The sequence below is a fragment of the Esox lucius genome, chromosome 21 (assembly GCF_011004845.1).
Source record: "Esox lucius isolate fEsoLuc1 chromosome 21, fEsoLuc1.pri, whole genome shotgun sequence".
NCBI classification, from domain to species: domain Eukaryota; kingdom Metazoa; phylum Chordata; class Actinopteri; order Esociformes; family Esocidae; genus Esox; species Esox lucius.
Window position 1 is genome coordinate 11,041,222 of NC_047589.1, and position 22,371 is coordinate 11,063,592.

General features: G+C 39.8%; 1 protein-coding gene across 2 annotated transcripts in view; it reads right to left on the reverse strand.

Annotated features, from left to right (window-relative positions):
• sugct (succinyl-CoA:glutarate-CoA transferase) overlaps positions 1-22,371 on the reverse strand; it is a 126,806-nt gene that overhangs the window by 15,501 nt on the left and 88,934 nt on the right. For both annotated transcript variants that reach the window (XM_010885557.5, XM_029116342.2), the window contains exon 13: positions 905-968. In XM_010885557.5, coding sequence (XP_010883859.2) covers positions 905-968 — 64 coding nt within the window. The remainder of the gene's footprint in view (positions 1-904; positions 969-22,371) is intronic.

The window sequence follows — 22,371 nt, forward strand, 5'->3', positions numbered from 1 at the left end:
AGTAGTAAAGTCATGGTACAGCTGTGACATTGCTGCCAGGAGTTCAAACCTGGTCACGTAATGACGAACAATGCCCACGCAGGGGCAGTGCAAATTGGCTTAGCAACATCAAATAGGTGTTGGGCGTTGCACTCTAGCGACTCTCTGTGGTAGGTTAGGCACCCGCAAGCTCAATCATGGCTGTTGGTTGAAAAATGGGTTATACTCCAAACATGTTGGTGCTGTTCCTGGTTCAGCAAGCAGTGTGATAAGATGCAGAATGGCTCGTCCTAAATGTCTTCATACCTCTCTGAAGCCTGCCATGAGGCAAGGACGTATGTGTGAATTGGACTTAATGGAACTATAAAGAACGTGAAAATAGTGCTGCTCGGGGTTAATGGATGGATGACAAACAGGACGGTCTTTTTCTCATTATGCTCTAGTAACTTCTTTTGGTAGGTTGATTCCCTGTAAGCGTAGTCATATTTTTTGGCCCGGGGAATGTGTTTTCCTCAAGTGTGTGTGTGTCAGCGAATACTTTCTGGTCAAGCAAGCAGTGTGATGAGAAGCCGGGCAGTTTAGTAAGATGGCCATCTCTGCTGTGGATTTCATTTTCGGCTGTAGATGGCATGACGACAAATTACCTACTCATTTTGGATCATTTCCAAAACGCCTGATTGTTGCCTCGCTCACATTTTACTGTACAATTGTATAACTGAGAGCTAACAACAAATAAAACATTTATGTTAACCTTGAAAACAAATAATTTAGACCCAGCATTACTGAAATATGTGCCCCACTATTTAAAGGGGCAGAGAACCTTTTGAGACTCACCATAAAGTTTCCATTTTATGGTACATGCCAGTTAGCAAATTATAATTTGTTTAAAATTTAACAAAAACATAATCTATTTAGAAGTTCTTACCCGGTACTGCAATTTTTCCAGCCGTTGGGTGGTTCATCTCCAGTATAAGACCATTGTGTGCAACCTGTCACAAAAAAAAAAGACAATTAAAAAACATCTTTTTTTTGGTACAATCTGACTTAAGGTTTGAAAAGCACTATTAAATAGACATCAGAGAAGCTATTAGGAATGTAATCTCAAGTGTAATTTAAGGCAAATTACTGGATATGGCACCGTGAAGGTGGCAACAAGACCTCATAATCTGATTTAGGAATTTAACGTGTATGCATAAATATTACTTTCTGAACGTTAACAGGAAAATCCCTCCCAGCTCTAGCTACATGTATATCCGTTAATATGGGTGTTAATGTTTCATATGTGCTATTAACATTTTGCATTTCACGAGACAGTTCCTGGCTGTAAGCAAACCACAATATTCGTAGCATTTTTCTGCTCTGTAATGAGGAAACATCCGTAGAAATTATTGTTTCACAACCTCAAAAAGACAAGCTAGTGAGCTGTAAAAACTAGCATTGCCCCTGTTGTGAAAAGGCTACCTTTGAGTGTGGGAACAGGACTCCCATCAAGCTGTACTCTTTATAAAGCCAATACTCCATTGAACAAGGACAGCAGAGTTGTTCAATATATTCTAGGCTTTAGGGTAAAGGCATTGGTTCTCTCCGGTTCAGCTAGTGGTGTGGAATTGAACCCACAAATCTAGAGCTGGACCTTGCAGTTAGTACCCATCCCATCATGTGCCCTTGCATTATCAGCCTATTTCATGGTTATAGCAATCATTGTTGCCTCTGGTGACTGGTATTGAAGGCATATTTCAAAAGCATGGACCTGGACAGACATTCATTATTGCAGTTTATCTTGGTGTGATCCTGTAGGCATTCGTCAGAGACTGGAACACAAGATGACAACTGTTATGCACTGAAACATTTGTATTCATTACCTCAGATCTGGCAAAATGATATGACATTGGGGTCGGTCTGACCAGTTCCTTTTCTCATCACAACCCTCACGGTGCTCAAAAGACTCAAGTTCTCAATAAGGCTCAAACCACCTTCACCAGTGGGACTGCAGTCCACATCATGGGAGTAGAATTCATCATATGTAATCCCAGAAACGTCCCTCAACTGTACATCCAAAACGACTTATCATGTTATGTCTGTGAAACTAGCTTGCACTATACATCAGAGTTCGGGCAAGCTGAAGCCAGACAGTTACATAAGGAACACCAGACATGACACTCTCGCTCTCTCATCGCCATGGACTCGCTGACCTAGGAGCAGATCACCACGGCGACAGCATTGAACCTTACCATCATGTTATATTTAGAGGCTGCACACTGTTGACCCATGAGCCATCTCTCTCTCCCTCCTCTCCCTCTACAAGACGGACAGCCAATACGCGGTGGTGCAGTCATGGGTGATAAACTAGAGGTGGGTTTTGTGTCAGTCTTCCAGAACACAAGTCCCTGTCTTTTCCTCTTTTCCAATCTATGTCTGCCATCTCCACGTTGAGGGAAGTCGTGCGTACCGCCAGAGAGGCCACTTCGAGTCACACCCACAACAGGTGTCGTTTCACTTTAGTCAAAGTAAAGTTAATTACATAGATTTACATTACATTAATATTTGTGTATGTATATATCATGCACACCTCTATATAGTTTTAAAGCCTGTCAAATCTGTGAATGTCACACATAATGTCTCCGTCATCACCTTAAAAATTCAATCACTGGCCCTGTTGTTTAGCTAAAGAATGGAAAAAGAGAAATTTAACTTTTTATTTTCATAATGGAGCTAGCGTCATTTTAGTTTCAGGCATTTCGTGCTTTGTTTCACAGGAAAGTGGTGAATGATAGAGGAGATACTTTGCTTGAAGAACAGTAGGGTTTGAACCTACGCTGCAGAAGTAAATGTGCACTAGAAACAGCCGCTTGAAGGCCACACAGATAAAATGATTGATGGCCCACAAAATAACATAAGAATATTATTAGATGAAATGAAATATTTATTGTGCATTAATGTGTAGACTCTTCTTATTTTGATCTGAAAGCATGGGTCCAATATTATTTATTGACTCAAAGGAGACAATAGTTTGGTTTAACAGCGTTCCAACCATCAGTGTTCTCTTACATGGAAGTTATGTTATTTGTCTGTTTACACATCACAGATGACTCTTTGTTATGAGCCATCCGTTCATCTTTGCATGGAAGCACTTGCTTGTTGGTTCTTGAAATGCAAATGCACATTCAGTGAGTGAGGCCTTTTTTCAATAAGTGAGATTGTGTTGTGCGAAAAAAACTATCCAATGTGCTAAAAACTGACCAGCCCATCTGGCATTTGCCCGAAAAGTCAGATGGCCAGTTCGCCCCTGACACTAGATGTGTTGTTTTTGTACTTTTCGGAGGTGCTGTAAAGGAGATGACTTTCCCACATTTGCTTCCAATTTCTACTGCTTGTATGTTTGTCTTACAAACACTCATTTCTTGAGTCCATCCGATGCATCGGCCAGTTCTGGCCGTCTAACCCCTTTTAAACACAGTGTTTGGTTTTTGTCTATTTCTTCTGGACCCGTCAATACCAAACATTAGCCTGCGTGATTAACGGGCTGAGCTAGAGCGTGCTTTTTAAGACAAGGGCGGTCCAGAAGAGTCCTGGGGATGATTCTTCTCACAAAGAGTCCAAATTGTTTGAGCTGAAAACTATTATGATTCTCATGAACACATACACGCATCTGTTTTCCTGCATGATACTCACAAGTCACAGATGAGTGGTTAGAAGGTACAGAGTTCTTCTACATAGACGATTATATGAAAATCCCAACACATGGAGTCTATAACACTGCATAAAGCATACATAGTTGCTGTCACAAACTGAAAACTCCACTGAACAGTTGGATATGCATTTATGTACTTAAAAGAGTCTGAAAAAGGCTTTGCTTTTCTAGGTCTCCCTGAAAAAAGGCAGTTCAATATGAGTGCAGAGAAGGCAGACAAATAAACGTTTTACTGGGGGATTTCCTGGTTACCATGGAGTTCCAAAGAGACAGATAAAATACTATGGCATCTTTAGAGAGCTGAACCAGTTGATAAACAGTAATTGATATCCAAATTGAACAGCTACCTGTAACTGTTCCAACTTCTGTAATGCTGAAAAGACCTCCTGGCTCTGAATTTCAGACCTAGGCCCATAAACCCATTTACCCCAAAATGTTGGAGAATGAATAAATATGGGAAATCCTTACTGAAAAGAAAAAAAAGGGATGAGTCACTCCGTTAAGACAAATAGTGGGATGGAGTGTACTTTCTATACCAGTGGGAGCCATGACAGTAGCTCTGTCCATCTCACTTATTCACTACAGATGACAGGTATGTGAGACAGCCATGATAGACGATGACTTTTCCTTCCCGTCTAAGATCCGCCATGACCTTGGAGAAGAACACGATGACCTGGAAGAGTATGGATTCTCCAGGAATACTGGGTCGTCATGGGACATCATATCTCACGTGCGTCTAGTTCGCTTCATTCAGTAATAACCCTCTTTGTTTACAGACCGTTTAAACCACAATAAAGCATCCACCTGTTAAGGGAGTCCATCTGGAATTTCACAGTGCCCAGCATGTTTTTCCATTTGACCCCAAAATATAAAGCGAGTTTAACATTGATCTATTCAATTGAGCCCAGAGTTCAACTATGTTACAAATGTATCCACTAACTTCCTAAAATGTGGAAATAAGCATTGCAATTTCATATGGTACCTGCATATTAATGGCCAGGTGGCCACATGGTAAATATATCATTTTGTAATAATAGAAGCTTGAACAGCTGGTAAGAAAAATATTCTCCAATTATTTGAACCAAATATCGTTATGGAGTTACTGGTGTGACACTATCTAACAGGTCAAAGCTACATATTTAGTGTTTTTGCAATCCTTGTGTGATTCTTGATTGTGCTGCTAAATTGTTGCCTTAAATACCATTTAATAAAGATTTTCACAAAAAAAATAGGCCCTTATGTACTAGCCTTCTGAACACTGTAAATAGGAGACAAACAAGTAGGGCTACTTTTCATCATTCCAATAACAAAACCCAGGCCAAGCAACACTCAATTGCTACACATTAGCTTTTACTTAAAAAAATCTGAAAGTCTTGACAAAATAGATCATTTATTGTTTAAATGTAAATGAAACAAACACCTGAGACTGGTGTTTTGTGTTGACTAGTTAATGTAGTTTATAGTTAACAATACCACAGTATTATTGAATACTTGTTAAAGTGAGTTCTAGAATGCACATTCATTCCTGATACACAGGACAATTAAATGTCTTTGTGGTTATTATGTGTGAAAAGGCTATCCCCATACTTTTTTCACATCAACAAGCTTGCTTGAATTTTTTGCTTTGCGGTGCTCTAATACTTCATGTTCAAAATATTAATGTGGACAGGTTATTAGAAAAACTACAAGCACAGTTACATAGAGAAAGCATTAAAAAAGAATACTGTTATCCAGGCTCACAGTTAAGTTACAGAGTGGCAAAATGAGGCATACTTACACACCTCATTGTACAAATCGGAGTGAAAAAGAGTGCATGCTTGTGAATGCTCCAATTTACAATGTGAGTTAAATACATATAAATACAAAAATATATATAAATGCCAAACGGAAAAGGGAATGCCTGTAGCTACAGTTAGTGTATATCAGCTAATATATAAATATTGTTGTCATGATTAATAGCACATATTTTCAACTTCAGCTTTGTCCGGAGTGGGGTGAATAGCTTGTTGTGAGGCTGGGGCCATTTTTAGTTCAGTTTAGTTTTAATTTCAAAAATTATTTTGTTATTCTCTAACCTCCTGGTAAATGGGCCATAAAAATGTTTAAATAACACTGAAAAGTCATAAATTGTAAAATTCCATTCAGATGGATGTAATACTCTTGATATAAAATATATGAAATATAGATGAGGCGTGACCACCAGACACTCAAACGTTTTGTTGAGAATTATCAACTGGGGTTCAAAAAATGCATGGAGAAGAAAATATGCAAATTAACTGCTAAAGAATTGAGAAGAATTAAACGTGAAGCTGCCAGGAACATATTATCCTCCAGTGCCATCATATTCCAGAACTGCAACCTACCTGGAGTGTCCAGAACTACAAGGTGTCAAGTGCTCAGAGACATGGCCAAGGTCAAGAAGGCTGAAAGAAGACCACCACTGAATAAGATTCACACGTTGAAGCGTATAGATTGGGCAAGAAATACCTGAAAACAGATTTTTCAAAGGTTTTATGGACAGATGAAATGAGAGTGACTCTTGATGGACCAGATGGATTTGCCTGTGGCTGGATCACTAATGTACACAGGGCATCACTTGGAGTCAGGTGTCACCAAGGTGGAGGAGGGGTACTGGTATGGGCTGCTATCATTAAGGATGAGCTAGTTGGACATTTTCGGGTTGAAAAGGTCCAAAAAGGTCCAACTCAACTCCCATACCTACTGCCAGTTTCTGGAAGATACTTTCTTCAAGCAGTGGTACAGGAAGAAGTCCTCAGCATTCAAGAAGGCTATGTTCTTTATGCAGGGCAATGCTCCATCACATGCATCCAAGTACTCCACTGCTTGGCTAGAATTAAATCCTATTGAGAACTTGTGGAGCCTTCTCAAACATGAGATTTTCAGTCAGGGAAGACAATACACCTCTTTGAACAGCATTTGGGAGGCTGTGGTTACTGCTTCAGTGAACAGATCAAGAAACTGACAGACTGCATAGATGGAAGGCTATATCGGTCAATATATTTGAAAGGCCAGAAATGTTATTTAATTTTCATTTTGTGTTACATATTTGTTGCACAAGTGAGTTTCAGAAATAATTTTTGTAATTTAGTTGCCTAATAATTCTCCACTCTAATTGTTGCCTAATGTAACGAGGACGTGTGTGGAAGACGCAAGCCCTCTCCCCCGGCGTGGTATTCGGCGTGCGTCATCCCCGGCCTTCTAGTCACGCCGCTCCTCCTCCCACGGCACTGTCATGTCTTGTTATTGCACACACCTGGTGTCCATTCCCTCATTAGGTTGCCTATATTAGTTCCCTTGTTTCTGGGCGTCTTTGTGTGGTATTGTTCTGATTGTAAGCTGTTTGCACATTTATTTATGCCTGTGCGCTCGTTTTACGCGTGCCATTTTTCAAATAAGTAAGGAAACAGCTAGTGAACTACCTCCCTGCGTTTGGCTCCCTTATTCCGATACACGCACCTCGACAACACCTGTTTCACCTAATAATTGTGCACACTTCCTCTGATCTGACTGAGTATTCCCCTGAGAAAGATAAAAACAAATGTTTCTTTTGTTCAACATTCAAGTTTGAGGTTCAATTATATTTTGGATTGACTGAGAGCATTGTGTTTGTTCAACAATGAATTAAATCTTGAGGAATACGATTTGCCTAATAATTGTGCATGCAATGTAGATACCTTGATATCATTCTTTAACAATAACCTAAGACCTCCCCCTCAATTAGCCATTCTCTAAAACTGTCCATGAATCGCCTCCAAGGCTACCATTAAATGCAACTAGCTACTGGCTTGGGGCAACATTAATTCCATGTACAGTACATTACTGTGTGTTGCATTGGGGGTTAAAGAGGGGGTAGACATTATTTTGCTGGAAGTAACACAGTGACCCATGATTTCACATTATATTTTAAACTTTACAAACTCTCCTGAGTATTTCGAACAAAATATTCATTGAGACACAGAAATGTATCCCTTTTATATTACAGTGGCGGGGCGAAAAATATAGTGTGGTTGGATTTATATTTACTTCTATCTTGTCATAACTGTGATAAAAAAATCTGCTAGCTGGATACACTAACTATCTGCAGAGCTTACACACGCTAAACTACACTAGATAGCTGCTGTCAGCAGGCCCTAGCCTAAACATAGAACTGAAATAGCAGTCTTTTTATTGTGAGACATTCAGAAGGACACAGGTACCCAAAGCAATATAGCTTAACTACCTTTGTATGACTGTTTACTACTATCATGTTTGTTGTTATTGAATGACAAAGGCATACACAATCACCCACATCAAACCATAACCCACATTTCTAATTTAAATTCCATCATGGCCACTGTAGGCTACTTAATTAGCAGGCTTGAAAATGCGGTAAAATAAGTGAATTCAATTGCACTTCAAAAATAAACACCTGACACAAAGCCTATATGCCCGTCTTGACATCGAAAAAAATAACAGAGAATGATAGACAAACAACTAGCAAACACTAATTCAAGTCAACCAATCTCCAATGCAGATGACTAAGTGACTGAGCGAAAGAAAAATAAAGCTTATCCACATGCTATTATTGAACTCAACAGCTGCTCCCTCCTTACAAGGAGTGGACAGATAATCAAACAGCATCATTGGAACCGCAAAGCCAGTGGAAATGAAAAGGTTTGTGAGACATGTGGGGAGCAAAATCCAAGTCCTGGAGTGCAGAGCCTATGAGTGAGTATAAACTTCCCATGCAGGCTTCTCATGTCGGGAACAACAAAGCCCCACTGGCCAGATCGACGGGCACACGGGCGCCACATGTGTCTCCCATTGCCCCCGACGCACACTTGAAACAGGGTTCACTTTACGCCTCGGTGTCTGCACGCAGTAAAAGCCCTGTTTATTTGTGTTTCTCTCATTTTTAACAGCCGCGGGTTCTGCCTCCAATGCCTCTTTTAATCCGACCAGACTTTCCCGCCTCCTCAGCTGCCACACTATTTGCCATGATCCGGTTGGCAAACTCTGTGGGCGTGTGGGAGGCAATAGAAAAAAATTCCTAAGCACAAACATTGATTGATGGCTTTAATTTAAACAACATTACACGAAGGTTTGGTGCAGTCAAATCTTTTATACAAGCAATTTGGGGGGAAAAATAGCTTATTTGCGAGAGGATATGAATGGGAAATCAACGATCAGACACCTATTTCTGTGGTAGGAGCGCATAGTTGTTAGCTCCCTTGCTATTAACTGGATTTCTACAGTAGAATTGTGTTTGTATGAAACAGTGCGATTTTGTCTATCTCTGTAGAAACACTTGTACATGTGAATGTGTAAAAACGGAAAGGCCAGTGCCCATGTTGAGGGAAAGCAGTATAAATGCTGATGTTTATGTTTAGCTGATATTAAAGCTCAAAAGTTTAGAAGATGGGGTGGCAGAAATACCTAGTGCCTAGCAACAATAGTCAACCATGGAAGCCTACTCCAACAGTTTTGGCCTTAGAATGGGAGAAAACGTTTATGAACTTACCACAGCTTGTTGACACATTTAGTTGTCTACTGTAGCAAGCAGCAAACATATTACATTAATGCTAGAAGCCTGTAGAGCATCTTGTTGTAGGGGGAGTTATACTTAGTCCTTTGTATTACAAGTTGTAATTAAAAAAAATATATATATATGATTAAATCCAATATCTTCTCATAGTATCCACTTGGACATAAGGCAAAATAGTTTCCAGTATTAAATGTGCGCATTTATATGTTCATGGGTTACTTTCTGGTAAGCAGGGATGGAAGATGCAAATAAGCTTGTTACTGTAATAACATATTTATATGCTTTAATAATTTCCAAAGTCAGTAATCAGACCAGTTTACAATAATTTTTCTATGTATCATACTGTACAACAGCTTATAAAACTAACACTCTAAAAGCGTGAGTTTTTTTGGTGTTATTTCTTTATTCTTACTCAAAAAACTCCAGTGACATTGTAATCAGACATTTATATGTGCAGATGTTTTTGCTCACCTGTTGGTAAAAAGAAAAACAGCCAACAACAGTCAGTCAGCATCCATGAAGACAACATTTAACAGGTACACGATTTGCTTGGGAGTCGCCGGATTGTGATGACACAAGGAAATCTCTGTTGACAATGCCCAACCCCAAATTTGCTGGCCAAAATATGCACGGAGTTCCCAGCCACGCATCAGCCAGCGTCACAGTAAAGGCACCAAAGTAAAGTTACACTATGGCAACCTGCTTGGAGCCATGAAAAAGCACTTTACAATGCTGTGCCAACTGGGAAATCGAATGATTTTCCAGATTATTTACTCCCTTTCCAGAATTCTGGCTGACACAGCTCACTGATAAAGGATGGCTCAAATGATGATAAGCAGTGATACAAAAAAAGAAAGGAAAGAGAAAATAACAGGAAAATAAAAATAAGAGGGAACCGAGAAGGAGGAAAAAAGGAGGAGAGAAAAAAACATGACTTTTAAGGGGCCCTAAAACTGTGTAGACTATGCGTAAAAGCAATTGGTCATGCTCAGAAGAGAGTCCTGAAAATCTGTAACTCTTGGCCTTAATTTGCGATTTCTACAAAGTTGACATACAGAAGTGTTTTAAGATGGTTGTACCATGAACCATATTGCAATTCAAGTCTACAGTTGTCATAGGAAATGATTGGCACTTGTTTGCTAGAAGACAAGTCTGCCTTTGCATTTACAGTGAGGAAGATGGTTCAAAAAGAATGGCCAAAAAATCCCTACCTTTGTTATTAAAGCCCTTTCTGGACATCTTTAATAAAAATGATGAACATGTGGGAGGTGACTGCACATGCATACTGAATTTGTATATACAGTGAGGGATTTTTTTTTTTGATCCCATTCTGATTGTGTACGTTTGCCCACTGACACAGTGAAATAAGTATTCGACCCCTCTGCAAAACATGACTTAGTACTTGGTGGCAAAACCCTTGTTGGCAATCACAGAGGTCAGACATTTCTTGTAGTTCGCCACCAGGTTTGCACACATCTCAGGAAGGATTTTGTCTTTGCAGATCTTCTCCAAGTAATTAAGGTTTCGAGGCTGATGTTTGGCAACTCGAACCTTCAGCTCCCTCAACAGATGTTCTATGGGATTAAGGTCTGGAGACTGGCTAGGCCACTCCAGGACCTTAATGTGCTTCTTTTTGAGGCACTCCTTTATTGCCTTGCCTGTGTGGTTTGGGTCATTGTCATGCTGGAATATCCATCCACGACCCATTTTCAATGGCTTGGCTGAGGGAAGGTGGTTCTCACCCAAGATTTGTTCAGGGTATATGGCCCTGTCCATCAACCCTTTGATGCGGTGAAGATGTCCTGTCCGCTTAGCAGAAAAACACCCCCAAAGCATAATGTTTCCACCTCCATGTTTGTCGGTGGGGATGGTGTTCTTGGGGTCATAGGCAGCATTCCTCCTCCTCCAAACAAGGCGAGTGGAGTTGATGCCAAAGAGCTAGAGTTCAGAATCTGATTGATTGCTTATGTGGACAGGTGTAATTTATACAGGTAACAAACTGAGATTAGGAGCACTGCCTTTAAGAGTAAGCTCCTAATCTCAACTCGTTACCTGTATAAAAGGCACCTAGGAGCCAAAAATCTTTCTGATTGAGAGCGGATCAAATACTTATTTCACTCATTAAAATGCAAAAAAAAATTGACATGCATTTTATCTGGATTTCTTTGTTGTTATTCTGTCTCCCACTGTTCAAATAAACTTACCATTAAAATTATAGACTTACAATTTCTTTAAAAAATATCAGTGGGCAAACATACAGAACCAGCAGGGGGTAAAAAAAAAAATCCCTTACTGTATATATATAAACATAAATAAACAAAGAAAAATAGGTTGGCACTGAATGGAGATAAATGAGTTAGTTTGGGGCATGGAGATACCAGTTGGTTGTGATTCCACGATCCAGCCAGATGCCAAATCTGTTCATCCAAATTATAATATGGCTTTGTGCAGAGTATGTGATGAGTGCGAACGTATGTGTGTGTGAGCAGAAATTACTGTATGCATGAGTGTAAATAATAGAGTATGTGTGTGTGGTGGAATGTGTGTGTGTGTGTCTAGTGTGTTTGTACTAAATGGGACAATGGGACTTGGTAGTATTGATAGTCTCTATGTTGCCTGTCAAGACGCTCTCAATAGTGTAACTATATAAGCTATGTATGTTTTTGGCAGCTGATGTCTGGTAATTTTGGGGGAGTATAAATACAACTTTATGAAACAATTTGTTTGTGTCACGGAGAAAGCTTCCATTTAATAAAAATCTCTGCTACATGTCAACAAATCGTAGTGTAAATCGGCCCTAATTACACTTGCAGATATTGAAGCACTGCCGTGTCAAACACATTGCCATGTCTCTGAGCTCCTCTCAGTCTCTAATCTTCAGTCCTACCACCACTGTCTTCAGAAACAGCCGCTTTCCACAGTAGTAATAGCATACTTACATAACCTGTCGGCTTGCTCCAAAATCCAATTATTGGATTAATTTATTTAAATTAGTTCAGGTTAGGGGAAAGAAAATATCATATATGAGTCAGGAGGTTACTACCCAATCATTTTATGAAACTGTTTGTAAAAATAAAATGTGACTAAAATACATGACTAAAAGTAGGCTAAAATGTCAATTTTTCTTCGACTTTTTCTTCAAATAACTAAGGCCAAAAAATACCTCTGAAATAAAACAAAACAAAATTAATACTGGTTAGTGATGTAATTAGGGCTTCTACTACAGTATGATATTTTAGTATTAGTTTTTACCTCTGCTAAACATTTAACCAAATAAACTTGAAATTGTGTTTCCAAGTTAGTAGATTTGATGTAAAGCAATTTTTTTAATCAGTAAGATTTGACCATAAGGTTGAAATGAGATGGCACTGCCCATGCAAAAAAACAGGCTACTTCGCAGAATGTCAAGTCCACTGGAGCTGATGAAACAGCCATTTCTAGTGACCCTACATTATATAAAAATCTGATATAAACCAGATGTGCCCACACTACATCCAGAGAGCCTACTTCGCCATCACCGCATCACATTCTGTTTACCTAACAAATTGATTAAACCAAACATCTTTCTATGCCCCATTCTGTATGTCAGAATACAGCAGAAACGAGAAAAAACCCACCATTGTTCTAAATACCCAGAATCCAGTTTTACAGTTGACCTGTAAGTCTTGAAATGCAATAAAAGCCAAGATGGAAGCGCTTAGTCAGCGTAAACCAAACAGCCACATTGCTGGTTTCGCATTTCACCCAAAGCAATCACGGAACAGCAGGAGTTGTAAATGCCCTGGTAACGAGGGCAATGTCGACAAATTATTCCTGTCTGTGAACTTATATAACTTCAGAAGGATGAGATGGGGAAAAAAGCAGTTCTTCAGCATATGCTCATCAATAAATGGCAGGGGTATGCACTCCATTGTATTCATTACAGCACCACTCATCTGAAGAATGGCTATTGATATACTGTACAAACTGACTCTGACTCTTGAAATTCAAACCCATCATGTTTAGGCAGAAGTATTCCAGAACTTAGGGCCCACATATGAGAAGGCCCCATCACACATGCTGCACATATTTGTGGCTGGTGTAATCTCCTGTGCACAGTCTACCTAATACAGACTGCAAGACAGCAAGGACTGAGATATGTGAGCTGAAGCATTTTTTTCCCTGTTTTCGTCACTGATTATTTGGACGAATCAGGATTGAGAGAAGGCGGTGCTTAAAGGCATTACTTGGATGAGGCAGTTTCAAGCCTACATGAGTCACCCCAGGAACAATTACCACAAACTTACACTGAACACTAAAAACAAACTTACAGTGATTTGAGTTTCATTATACACAAGCAGCATTCTTAATGCCCCAAGTTTACAGGTCTACTGTCACCACAATAAGAACACATTTATTTTAGAGATTCTTAGTTGAAAATGGAAAAAAACTATTGAAACGTTGGAGGATTTAATGGGACATGTCTGAGATGATTTGACCAAAGTTCTTTTAGCAAGTACAGTCTGTAACAAGCAACTCCAAAGGTCTGCTAAAACAAATCAAATCTGCAGTCTGATACAAGACATGGCACAACCTTATGACATTTGGTACCATCTGGACATTCTGGTAAGTTTACTTTGTATCCAATCTGATTTTGCCAAATTTGTTTGCTTTTAAATGGTAGCGACAATGTCAAAAAACTATTCCTATTGATAATCTTAGTTGGCCAACCAGCTAAATGACCACTAGCAGCTGTAGATGATTGCTACCTGTCAAACAAAATATATTCTGTACCTTATATGTTTAGACTTTGTTCATATTATGTTGTTAGCATGCCATTTGAACAAGCATAGACGCGCTGGCTAAGGCTAACAATACCATAATGTCCATTTTGTTTTACTACCTAGCTGGCCAAAAGAAGAGAGTAGCCAGATTAGTTGCTTCCTAACCTTGGTACCACTCTTTGTAGCTAACATTCTTTTACTTGCACTCCATAGTAAACTAGGATACACCAACTTGAATCCAATCAAACTCTAAGAACACATTCTATTCTTTGTATAAGAGGGTATTTCTTGGACTAGGTAACAGTAATATTGTTTTCTATTCCCATACTGTCCCACATTTTATTGTGCGACAACACAATGATAATGGATTTAATAAGGAAATGTTGCCACTGATCAAAAGGAAAACTCCATAATGTTACAGAGAAAAATAAAATCTGTGAATTGTTCTAAATTAATTACAAATATAAAACAGAACATAAATGATTGATACATAAGTATTAACCCCCTTTGCTCTGACAGACCTGAATAAACTGAGGTGCAACCTATTCTGTTTAGAATGCAAGTAAACAGTTGAATGTCCACCTGTGTGCAATTACAGGGTTTCACATGAGTTCAGGTTAAATAAATGTATCTGTGAGGTCAAAAAGAGGGTTAGAGCAATTCCTAACAAAAACTACATAATGAAGATGAAGGATAATTCAAAGCAAATCCAGAATAGGATTCTTGGTAAGAACCAATCAGGGGTAAATAGAAGAACATTTCCAAAGCATTGAATATCCCCTGTAGGACAGTGAGGTACATTATTAAAATATTGAGAAAAATAAGGCACATAAGTGAATCTGAATAGAACAGGGCATCCTCAAAAACTGAGTGTATGGGCAAAAAGGGTATTAATCAGGGAGGCTACTAAGACAGCAATGGGAGCTGTAAATGCAGTTAGTCTACACGGCTGATCTTCAAGAAACTGTACATATGACTGATCTTGGAGATGCTGTGCATATGGCTAATACTGGAGATGCAGTACATATGGCTGACCTTGGAGATACAATACATATGGCTAATATTGGAGATGCAGTACATATGGCTGACCTTGGAGATACAGTACATATGGCTGACCTTGGAGATACAGTCCATATGGCTGATCTTGGAGATACAGTCCATACGGCTGATCTTGGAAATACAGTCCATATGGCTGATCTTGGAAATACAGTCCATATGGCTGATCTTGGAGATACAGTTCATATGGCTGATCTTGGAGATACAGTTCATATGGCTGATCTTGTACAACAATAGCCTGGGTGCTTCACCACAATGGCATTCATGGGAGAGTTGCAAAAAGAAAAAGAACCTTGAGACGTGGAAAGGTCTGATGAGAACAAAACAGTTGTTTTTTGGTTTTTTGTGCTGTTTGCCGCAAGCCTAACACCTCACATTATCCTGAGAATACCATTCCTATTGTGAAGTGTGATGGTGGCAGCGTCATGCTATGCTTCTCCACAGCAGGGACTGGGAGACTGGTCAGGATCGAGGGAAGTATAAATGGAGCAAAAACAGAAGGGTCCTGAAGAAAACCTGATCAACTGGAGTGGCTTCGAGACAAGTCTGTGAGTGTCCTTGAGTGGACAAGTTGAACCCGAATCTCAATCCATTCGAGAATATGTGGACAGGGTTGAAAACTGTTCACCAATACTTGTCAGAGCGTTAGTCAATTTGCGAATAAGATTGGGCAAAAACTGCTGTGTCTAGATGTGTAAAGCTGGGAGAGATTTATCAAAATAGACATGTGGCTGCAATTGCTGCCAAAGGCGCCTGTGTGGGATGATAACTACATCAGAGTGAATTGATTATAGGGTGTGAATACTAATGCAATAATTCATTTCTGTTTTGTATTCATAATTAGTTTATAGATATTATTTTTCGCTGACATTATGGACAGCATTGTGTTGATCAGTAACTAAAAGTCCAAAGGTGGTGAATACTTTTGAGAGCCACTGTATAAGACCTGGACCACAGGTGAGGCCCAGTTCTAGCCACCACAACCAAAATTACTGTCGCAACATCTCACACTTATAAGAATTGTGGTGTCTCCTATTAGAAGGCACAATGGAAAGACACTGGCCTGACAAAGAGGCAGTGATGAAAGTGTCTTGGACTGTCAGCCTTATTTAGAAGACCCAGGAAAAACTCTTCATGATGCCTTTTCCTTGTTGTCAAATAGCTTTGGCTGCACAGACCACCAGAAAGACATCAGGCCTATATTTCAGTGTATAGGCCTGATGGTCATCCACATTTCAGCATCTATAACAAAAACTCTTTCCCCATTAAACGCATATGTATACTTCAAAAGTACACAAAAAAAAGCTAACCACTATATTATTTGTGTTACCACTGTGTTATAAGCCAGCTAATGCCAACTGGCTAATTGAGAATACATTACTTTTAACTGTAGGTTACATAATGCCTTTGAAAAAATGCATGGTAAATTTTTTTGCTAAATTTTGCTCTTTAAATCTTTAAACACAGCGGTTGAACTAGCTTAGATGAAGGTATGGAATGGACAAAACTGATCAAATTATGCAATATGTATTTTTGTTTTTCAGAGACTATAGCCAGTGTGACCAGGCTGCTTCTGCCTAATAATGGTATTTTGTGTGCTGGGTAGCAGTACTCTTTAAGTGCCCAGATGTGGCACCCTACCATCATCATCATCTTCCCTTAGTAGCTGATGTTTGTCTGTGACATTCACATGCTTGAAAATATACAGCTGTGCTCAAAAGTTTGCATAACCTTGGAGAATTGGTAATATATGTACCATTTGTAAAGAAAACCTTAGTGAGCAAGCAAAACACGTCTTTTATTTCTTATGGGATTCACATTCAACTGTAGGTCATAAGAGAATGGCAAAACCATAAAACAAAACATGGCAACCATGAAAAAAAATGAACTGACCCCGGTTCAAAAGTCTGCATACCCTTCAGTTCATAATACTGTGTATTGCCCCCTTTAGCATCAATGACAGTATGCAGTGTTTTGTAATAGTTGTCTATGAGGCACCGAATTCTTGCAGGTGGTATAGCTGCCCAAACGTCTTGGCAAAATCAGTGAGCCACCACCATGCTTCACAGTGGGGATTGTATTCTGTTCACTATAGGCCTTATTGACCCCTCTCCAAACATAGCGCTTATGGTTGTGACCATAAAGCTCTATTTTGGTCTCGTTACTCCTAATTACAGTGTGCCAGAAGCTGTGAGGCATGTCAAGGTGTTGTCGGGAATATTGTAACCAGGCTTTTTTGTGGCATTGGCGCAGTAAAGGCTTCTTTATGGCAACTCGACCATGCAGCTCATTTTTGTTCAAGTGTTATTATATTGTGCTCCTTGAAACAACCACAACGTCTTTTGCCAGAGCAGCCTGTATTTCTCCTGAGGTTACCTGTGGATTTTTCTTTGTATTCCGAACAATTCTTCTGGCAGTTTTGGCTGAAATCTTTCTTGGTCTAATTGACCTTGTCTTGGTATCAAGAGATCTCAGAATAATCCACTTCTTAATAAGTGATTGATCAGTATTGACTGGCATTTGCAAGGCTTTGGATACCTTTTTATATCCTTTTCCATCTTTATAATGTTCCATTACCTCGTTACGCAGGTCTTTTAACAGTTCTTTTCTGCTCCCCATGGCTCAGTATCTAGCCTGCTCAGTGCATCCACGGGAGAGCTAACAAACTCATTGACTGTTTATACACAGAAACGAATTGCAATTTAAAAAGACAGGTGTGGGAAATTCACCTTTAATTGCCATTTTCACCTGTGTGTGTCACCTTGTGTGTCTGTAACAAGGCCAAACATTCAAGGGTATGTAAACTTTTTATCTGGGCCAATTGGGTGATTTCTGTTATCATAATGATTTAAAAAGGAGTCAAACTATGTGATAATAAATGGCTTCATATGCTCACTATCCTTAAATAAAAGGCATCAGTCATATTTTCAATATCAATGCCAAAATGTCACAATTTCTGCCAGGTGTGCAAACTTATGAGCACAACTGTATATTTTTTTTATCCCTCAGATAGAAAGACAGTTAAACTAAGATCCTATTTATTATTTTTTTTACCATCTTTTGCCACGTACAAAAGCTTTATTCAATGCATTTATAAATACAAATTTCTATGTCATTTCAAAAAAACAAAAAAACAAAACAAATAAAAGATCTAAATGATCCATCTTATGATCATATTCAAACAACGCCATGTATTAGCTCAGTATAAACTGCCAACTGAGAAAACATTTTGATCCTGTATTGAAAAGAATGCCAATTTTTGCAAGGTTTGTGCGAGTACCCTGGCAGCTGCGTTCTGAATCATCTGTTGTTGAGACATGAGCCTTGCTGGGATTCCTGTCAGCCGTACATTACAGTAGTCAAGTTAAGCTTGTTCCAGAGCATGCACAAGCTTTTCTGCAATCCGATTTGGACCAGAATGACCCGATTTCTGCTATGGTACTCAGGTGAAAAAATTTACCCTTAGTTAATTAGTCAGGAACTTCCCTGACCTGGTTGTCGATATCTTATTGGGCACCAATTAAAAGGGAAGGCCCAAAACCAAAAGACACTAGGCCCTCCGTGGAACGAGTCTGACGCCCCTGAATTCCTGCAAGGTTTCTGGCAGTAGGGTCAACTCTGACGATCTCATAACCCAGGGAAAAGGACAACGTGCTCATCTTGTTCCATGCACTCGTAGAGCCAATAAGTACAAACTCTGTTTTGTTGCAATTAAGTCCAAGGAAGTTCAACTGCAACTATTTCTTCCTTTAATTTAGACATTTTGTCAGTTTGGTTGTTTCAGAGTCAGTTTTATCCTGACATACATATATTTTTGTTTCATAAAAATATGAGTTCATTCCAAATCTTTGGAACAGTATTCCAAGTGGTAGCATTTATATGGACAACATGAGGGGCCACATAAAAGAATGATGTAGAACCTAAGTGACTGTGGCAAGGTTGGATTTTGAATCAAAAAGTTACTGTCTGTCATTCAGATAAGAGTGCTATACCAGAGAATCCATGCAAGTTCTTTAGTCTGTTGATGAGAATATATTGATTTACTTTGTCAAAGGCAGCTCTCATTTCCAAAAGTTAAAGAATGCAAGTTTCATCCACAATGAACAAGTTATTTGTAATCGTTACCAGGGCTGTCACTGTGATATCCCAGGCATGTCCTGGAAAGGTTCATGCTGTTGTTTGGTTGAGATGTAATAGTGATATTGAAATATGCCTTAATTTCTGTTAATACTATTTAACATGTATCTCACATCAGACGTGTCTTCTCATCCTGGCTGATCAAAGTGTCATGAACATACGATGAGTCCTGTTGGCTTTCTAGCATATGTAGTATTGTGCATGAGGGATGTTTTTAACCAAGTTTTAACCATTACACTGACTCCAGTTGAACATAGGAGAAAGTAAAAAAAGACAAAAAAAAGGAAAAAAAACATTAAAATAGAAACCTCTGAAACCCGTCCCTAATCCTATGTGCTTTAATGTCTGAAGCCACTTGACCATATTCTTTCCAACAAAGGGCTTGATCCAAAGATAAACCGATTGATGAAAACAATATGTTCCTGTAGCCTACATTGCCATGGGCCTGGGGCCTCTTCACCTCACTTCTTCACTCAATGTTTCCAATCATGTCTCTCCTTCCCTGTTTTGTTTTTGTTTTTCCTTCTCCACACAAGTGCCAAAATGGTATTCACTTTTCTTTTGATATGAAGTCAGCTTATATAAAATGCAGAATTTTTGGGATGTATCCGATGAAAAATACATAAAGGTGGGTGGCTGGTTTCTATATGTCCAAATCAAGCACAGATAGTGACAAGCAGTAGGAGAACATCAAACACTCCACCGAGACGGATTGGGGAGGAAGAGGAGGGAGAGTGCTCAGCAACATTTGGATTTGATCTGCGTTAACAGTGAAACAAGGATCATGAAACAAAACAAAAAAAAAACATTATTATTTCAATCTGACAGAGGCAAATCCAGTTCTTTAATTTGAGCCAGTCCCCTAAATCTCACAGTTCCTTGACTTTAGATGCCCGATGGAGACCAACCTCACACTCCTCCTTTTCCGGAATGAGCTGGCGACACCCTAGGGCTATGGTGGGGTCACGGAGAAGTCCTCCGCGCCGTAGATGAAAATGAATGGGAGATGAGCGTTTTGTAGCTGCCTCGCAGAATTTCCTGAGGCAGCAACGGCATCCTGCCATGGGGGCACTTTGATACCCTCTCTCCCTTCCATTTCCTTCCTCTCTCTTTGACGAGGAAATCCGAGGGCTGGTATTACCCTAATCAACGGCTCACAGGGGAGGCACTACCCTTCCCGCCATTCGCAACGCATCAAACAAGTCCAATCAATTTCCAGCCCTAGCACAACATTACTGAATGGCAAGAGGCGATTATACTAAGGTTGTGTGCTAGTATTACTTTTCTGCCTCAGCTCTGTCATATATATGGATGTCTCTGATGTGTGTACCAAGGGAAGATATATTTTTCATAAGAAGATTTACAGGGTTTTCGCAACAAAAAAAAAGGTAGATCTGACCGACATTTAAAAATGCTGTCAAAAATGTATTAATGACCAAATTAATTAGTTGGCAATTTTTTTTTTTTGCCTTTTCAGAAGAACTGGCTAAACAAGTTGTCCGGTATCCTTATTGAATGTGGTAAGTTGTACTGTGCCTGGCTCCCTCACAACATTCACACCGCAACCAATATTTCCCATTACATCTAGGGCGGCCTGTCGACACAGGTACAGCAATCTGCAGATCTTAACAGGGCTCCCCAATTTACGCTCAAATATCCCCCCTGTGGTTCAACGTTTAAAACCCTATAGACACATTCCAGGAGTTTTCAGTTTCAGAACGACAACAGTGCGAACAGGTCCAAGACCTCAATCCTGACCCTTTCCATCCACTCACGCCTTTCCCTCTCCTCAGAGGACGGGATCGAGTGCCTCACAGCTTTCCTCCTTAAGGACTGGAGGTGAAGTAAAACAGAAACGCCTGCTCCGGTTGGGATACCTCCGCTGGAGCTGGCTACTGAATGTGTATTTTGGAGCGATCTTTCAACCATATGGATAGCTGGGAGACCAAGTGGGTTAACAGCCTAACCGCTGTTGTAGATCTAACTGGGAGAAAGTAGGAAGTGATAAAGTGGATTAAGTCCTTTGGAAAATGTAAGGGACTATGAAATGTTTTTTTTGTAACAAAGGTATTTATTATGTACCTCTGACAACCCTTAATTCCTTAAACAGTGTGCAGAGAAGTGCCATTTTGACTGATACAAACAGAACAAGCTATTAAACATGCTTAATCACCGTTTAACAGAACGCCATCGAACGTGAGGGTAAGATGCAACCCAGGACTGATTGCCTTTGCAAATAATATTACAAAAAACTTGAAAATAGTGCATATTAGCTACAGAAACACATTAGACTGGATGACAACATCTAGACTCAGTACCCTATGTAGACAAAATGTGTTTTGTGAAAATATTTGGACAGTGTAGCAGGACCCTGCACTGATTACAGTGTGAAAGTTTGCTATCTGACTGATGGGCAGGGGCCAGTCATTCATTGCTGGGGTCCTCTAGATAGGCGCCACATGCAAAAATCAGCCGAAGCCGTTTCTGGCAGTAATATAAAATTGATTTCCTACAGCGCCCAGATAGGAAATCAGGCCAGATTCTCACTAACTGAGGACGGTTTGTGAAGTAAATACGGATCGCTCAATGTTTCCGTTGGGTTCAAAGACGCCAAATTGACTGGATTTTCTTTAGCCGGCAGTGTTGCGAATGTGCGACAACCAAGGGTCAACAGAGCCAAGGACAGAGAAACAAAACATATGTGGCTCAGGGGAAGGGGAGGGAAGCCCCTTTGTCAGGCCGCACCTCTGGATTCTACGTGCCCAAGAAAACAAAACGGCTGCATGCGGCCCAGAGGCCAAGCACAGACAGACAGGATCTAGACTCTGTTTACACAGGTGGGCTTGTACTCAATAGCCACACAGCTGGCAGAGGGAACCCCATTCTGGAAAGAGAAAGATACTGTACAAGAGTGAAAAGAGGGAAGAAGGGAAAAGGATGCAGAGGTGATGAAGCCTGTTAACAGGATCCTCGTTCCTCACAGTTCTGTTGGGAGTAGTAGCATACATAAATGAAGGGATCGAACCTGCTGGCGCTGGGATGTTCAGGGGCAAATTGTGAAAACACTCACAGATCAGGGTTAAGAAATAAGCAGAAATTTCCTCCACAAACTGTCCAGAATCAGAATATTATATATCTCATTTGGTAATGGTTTCTGCCCATCCCCGAGAGGGACAGGCACTCAACAAGAGGCAATTCAT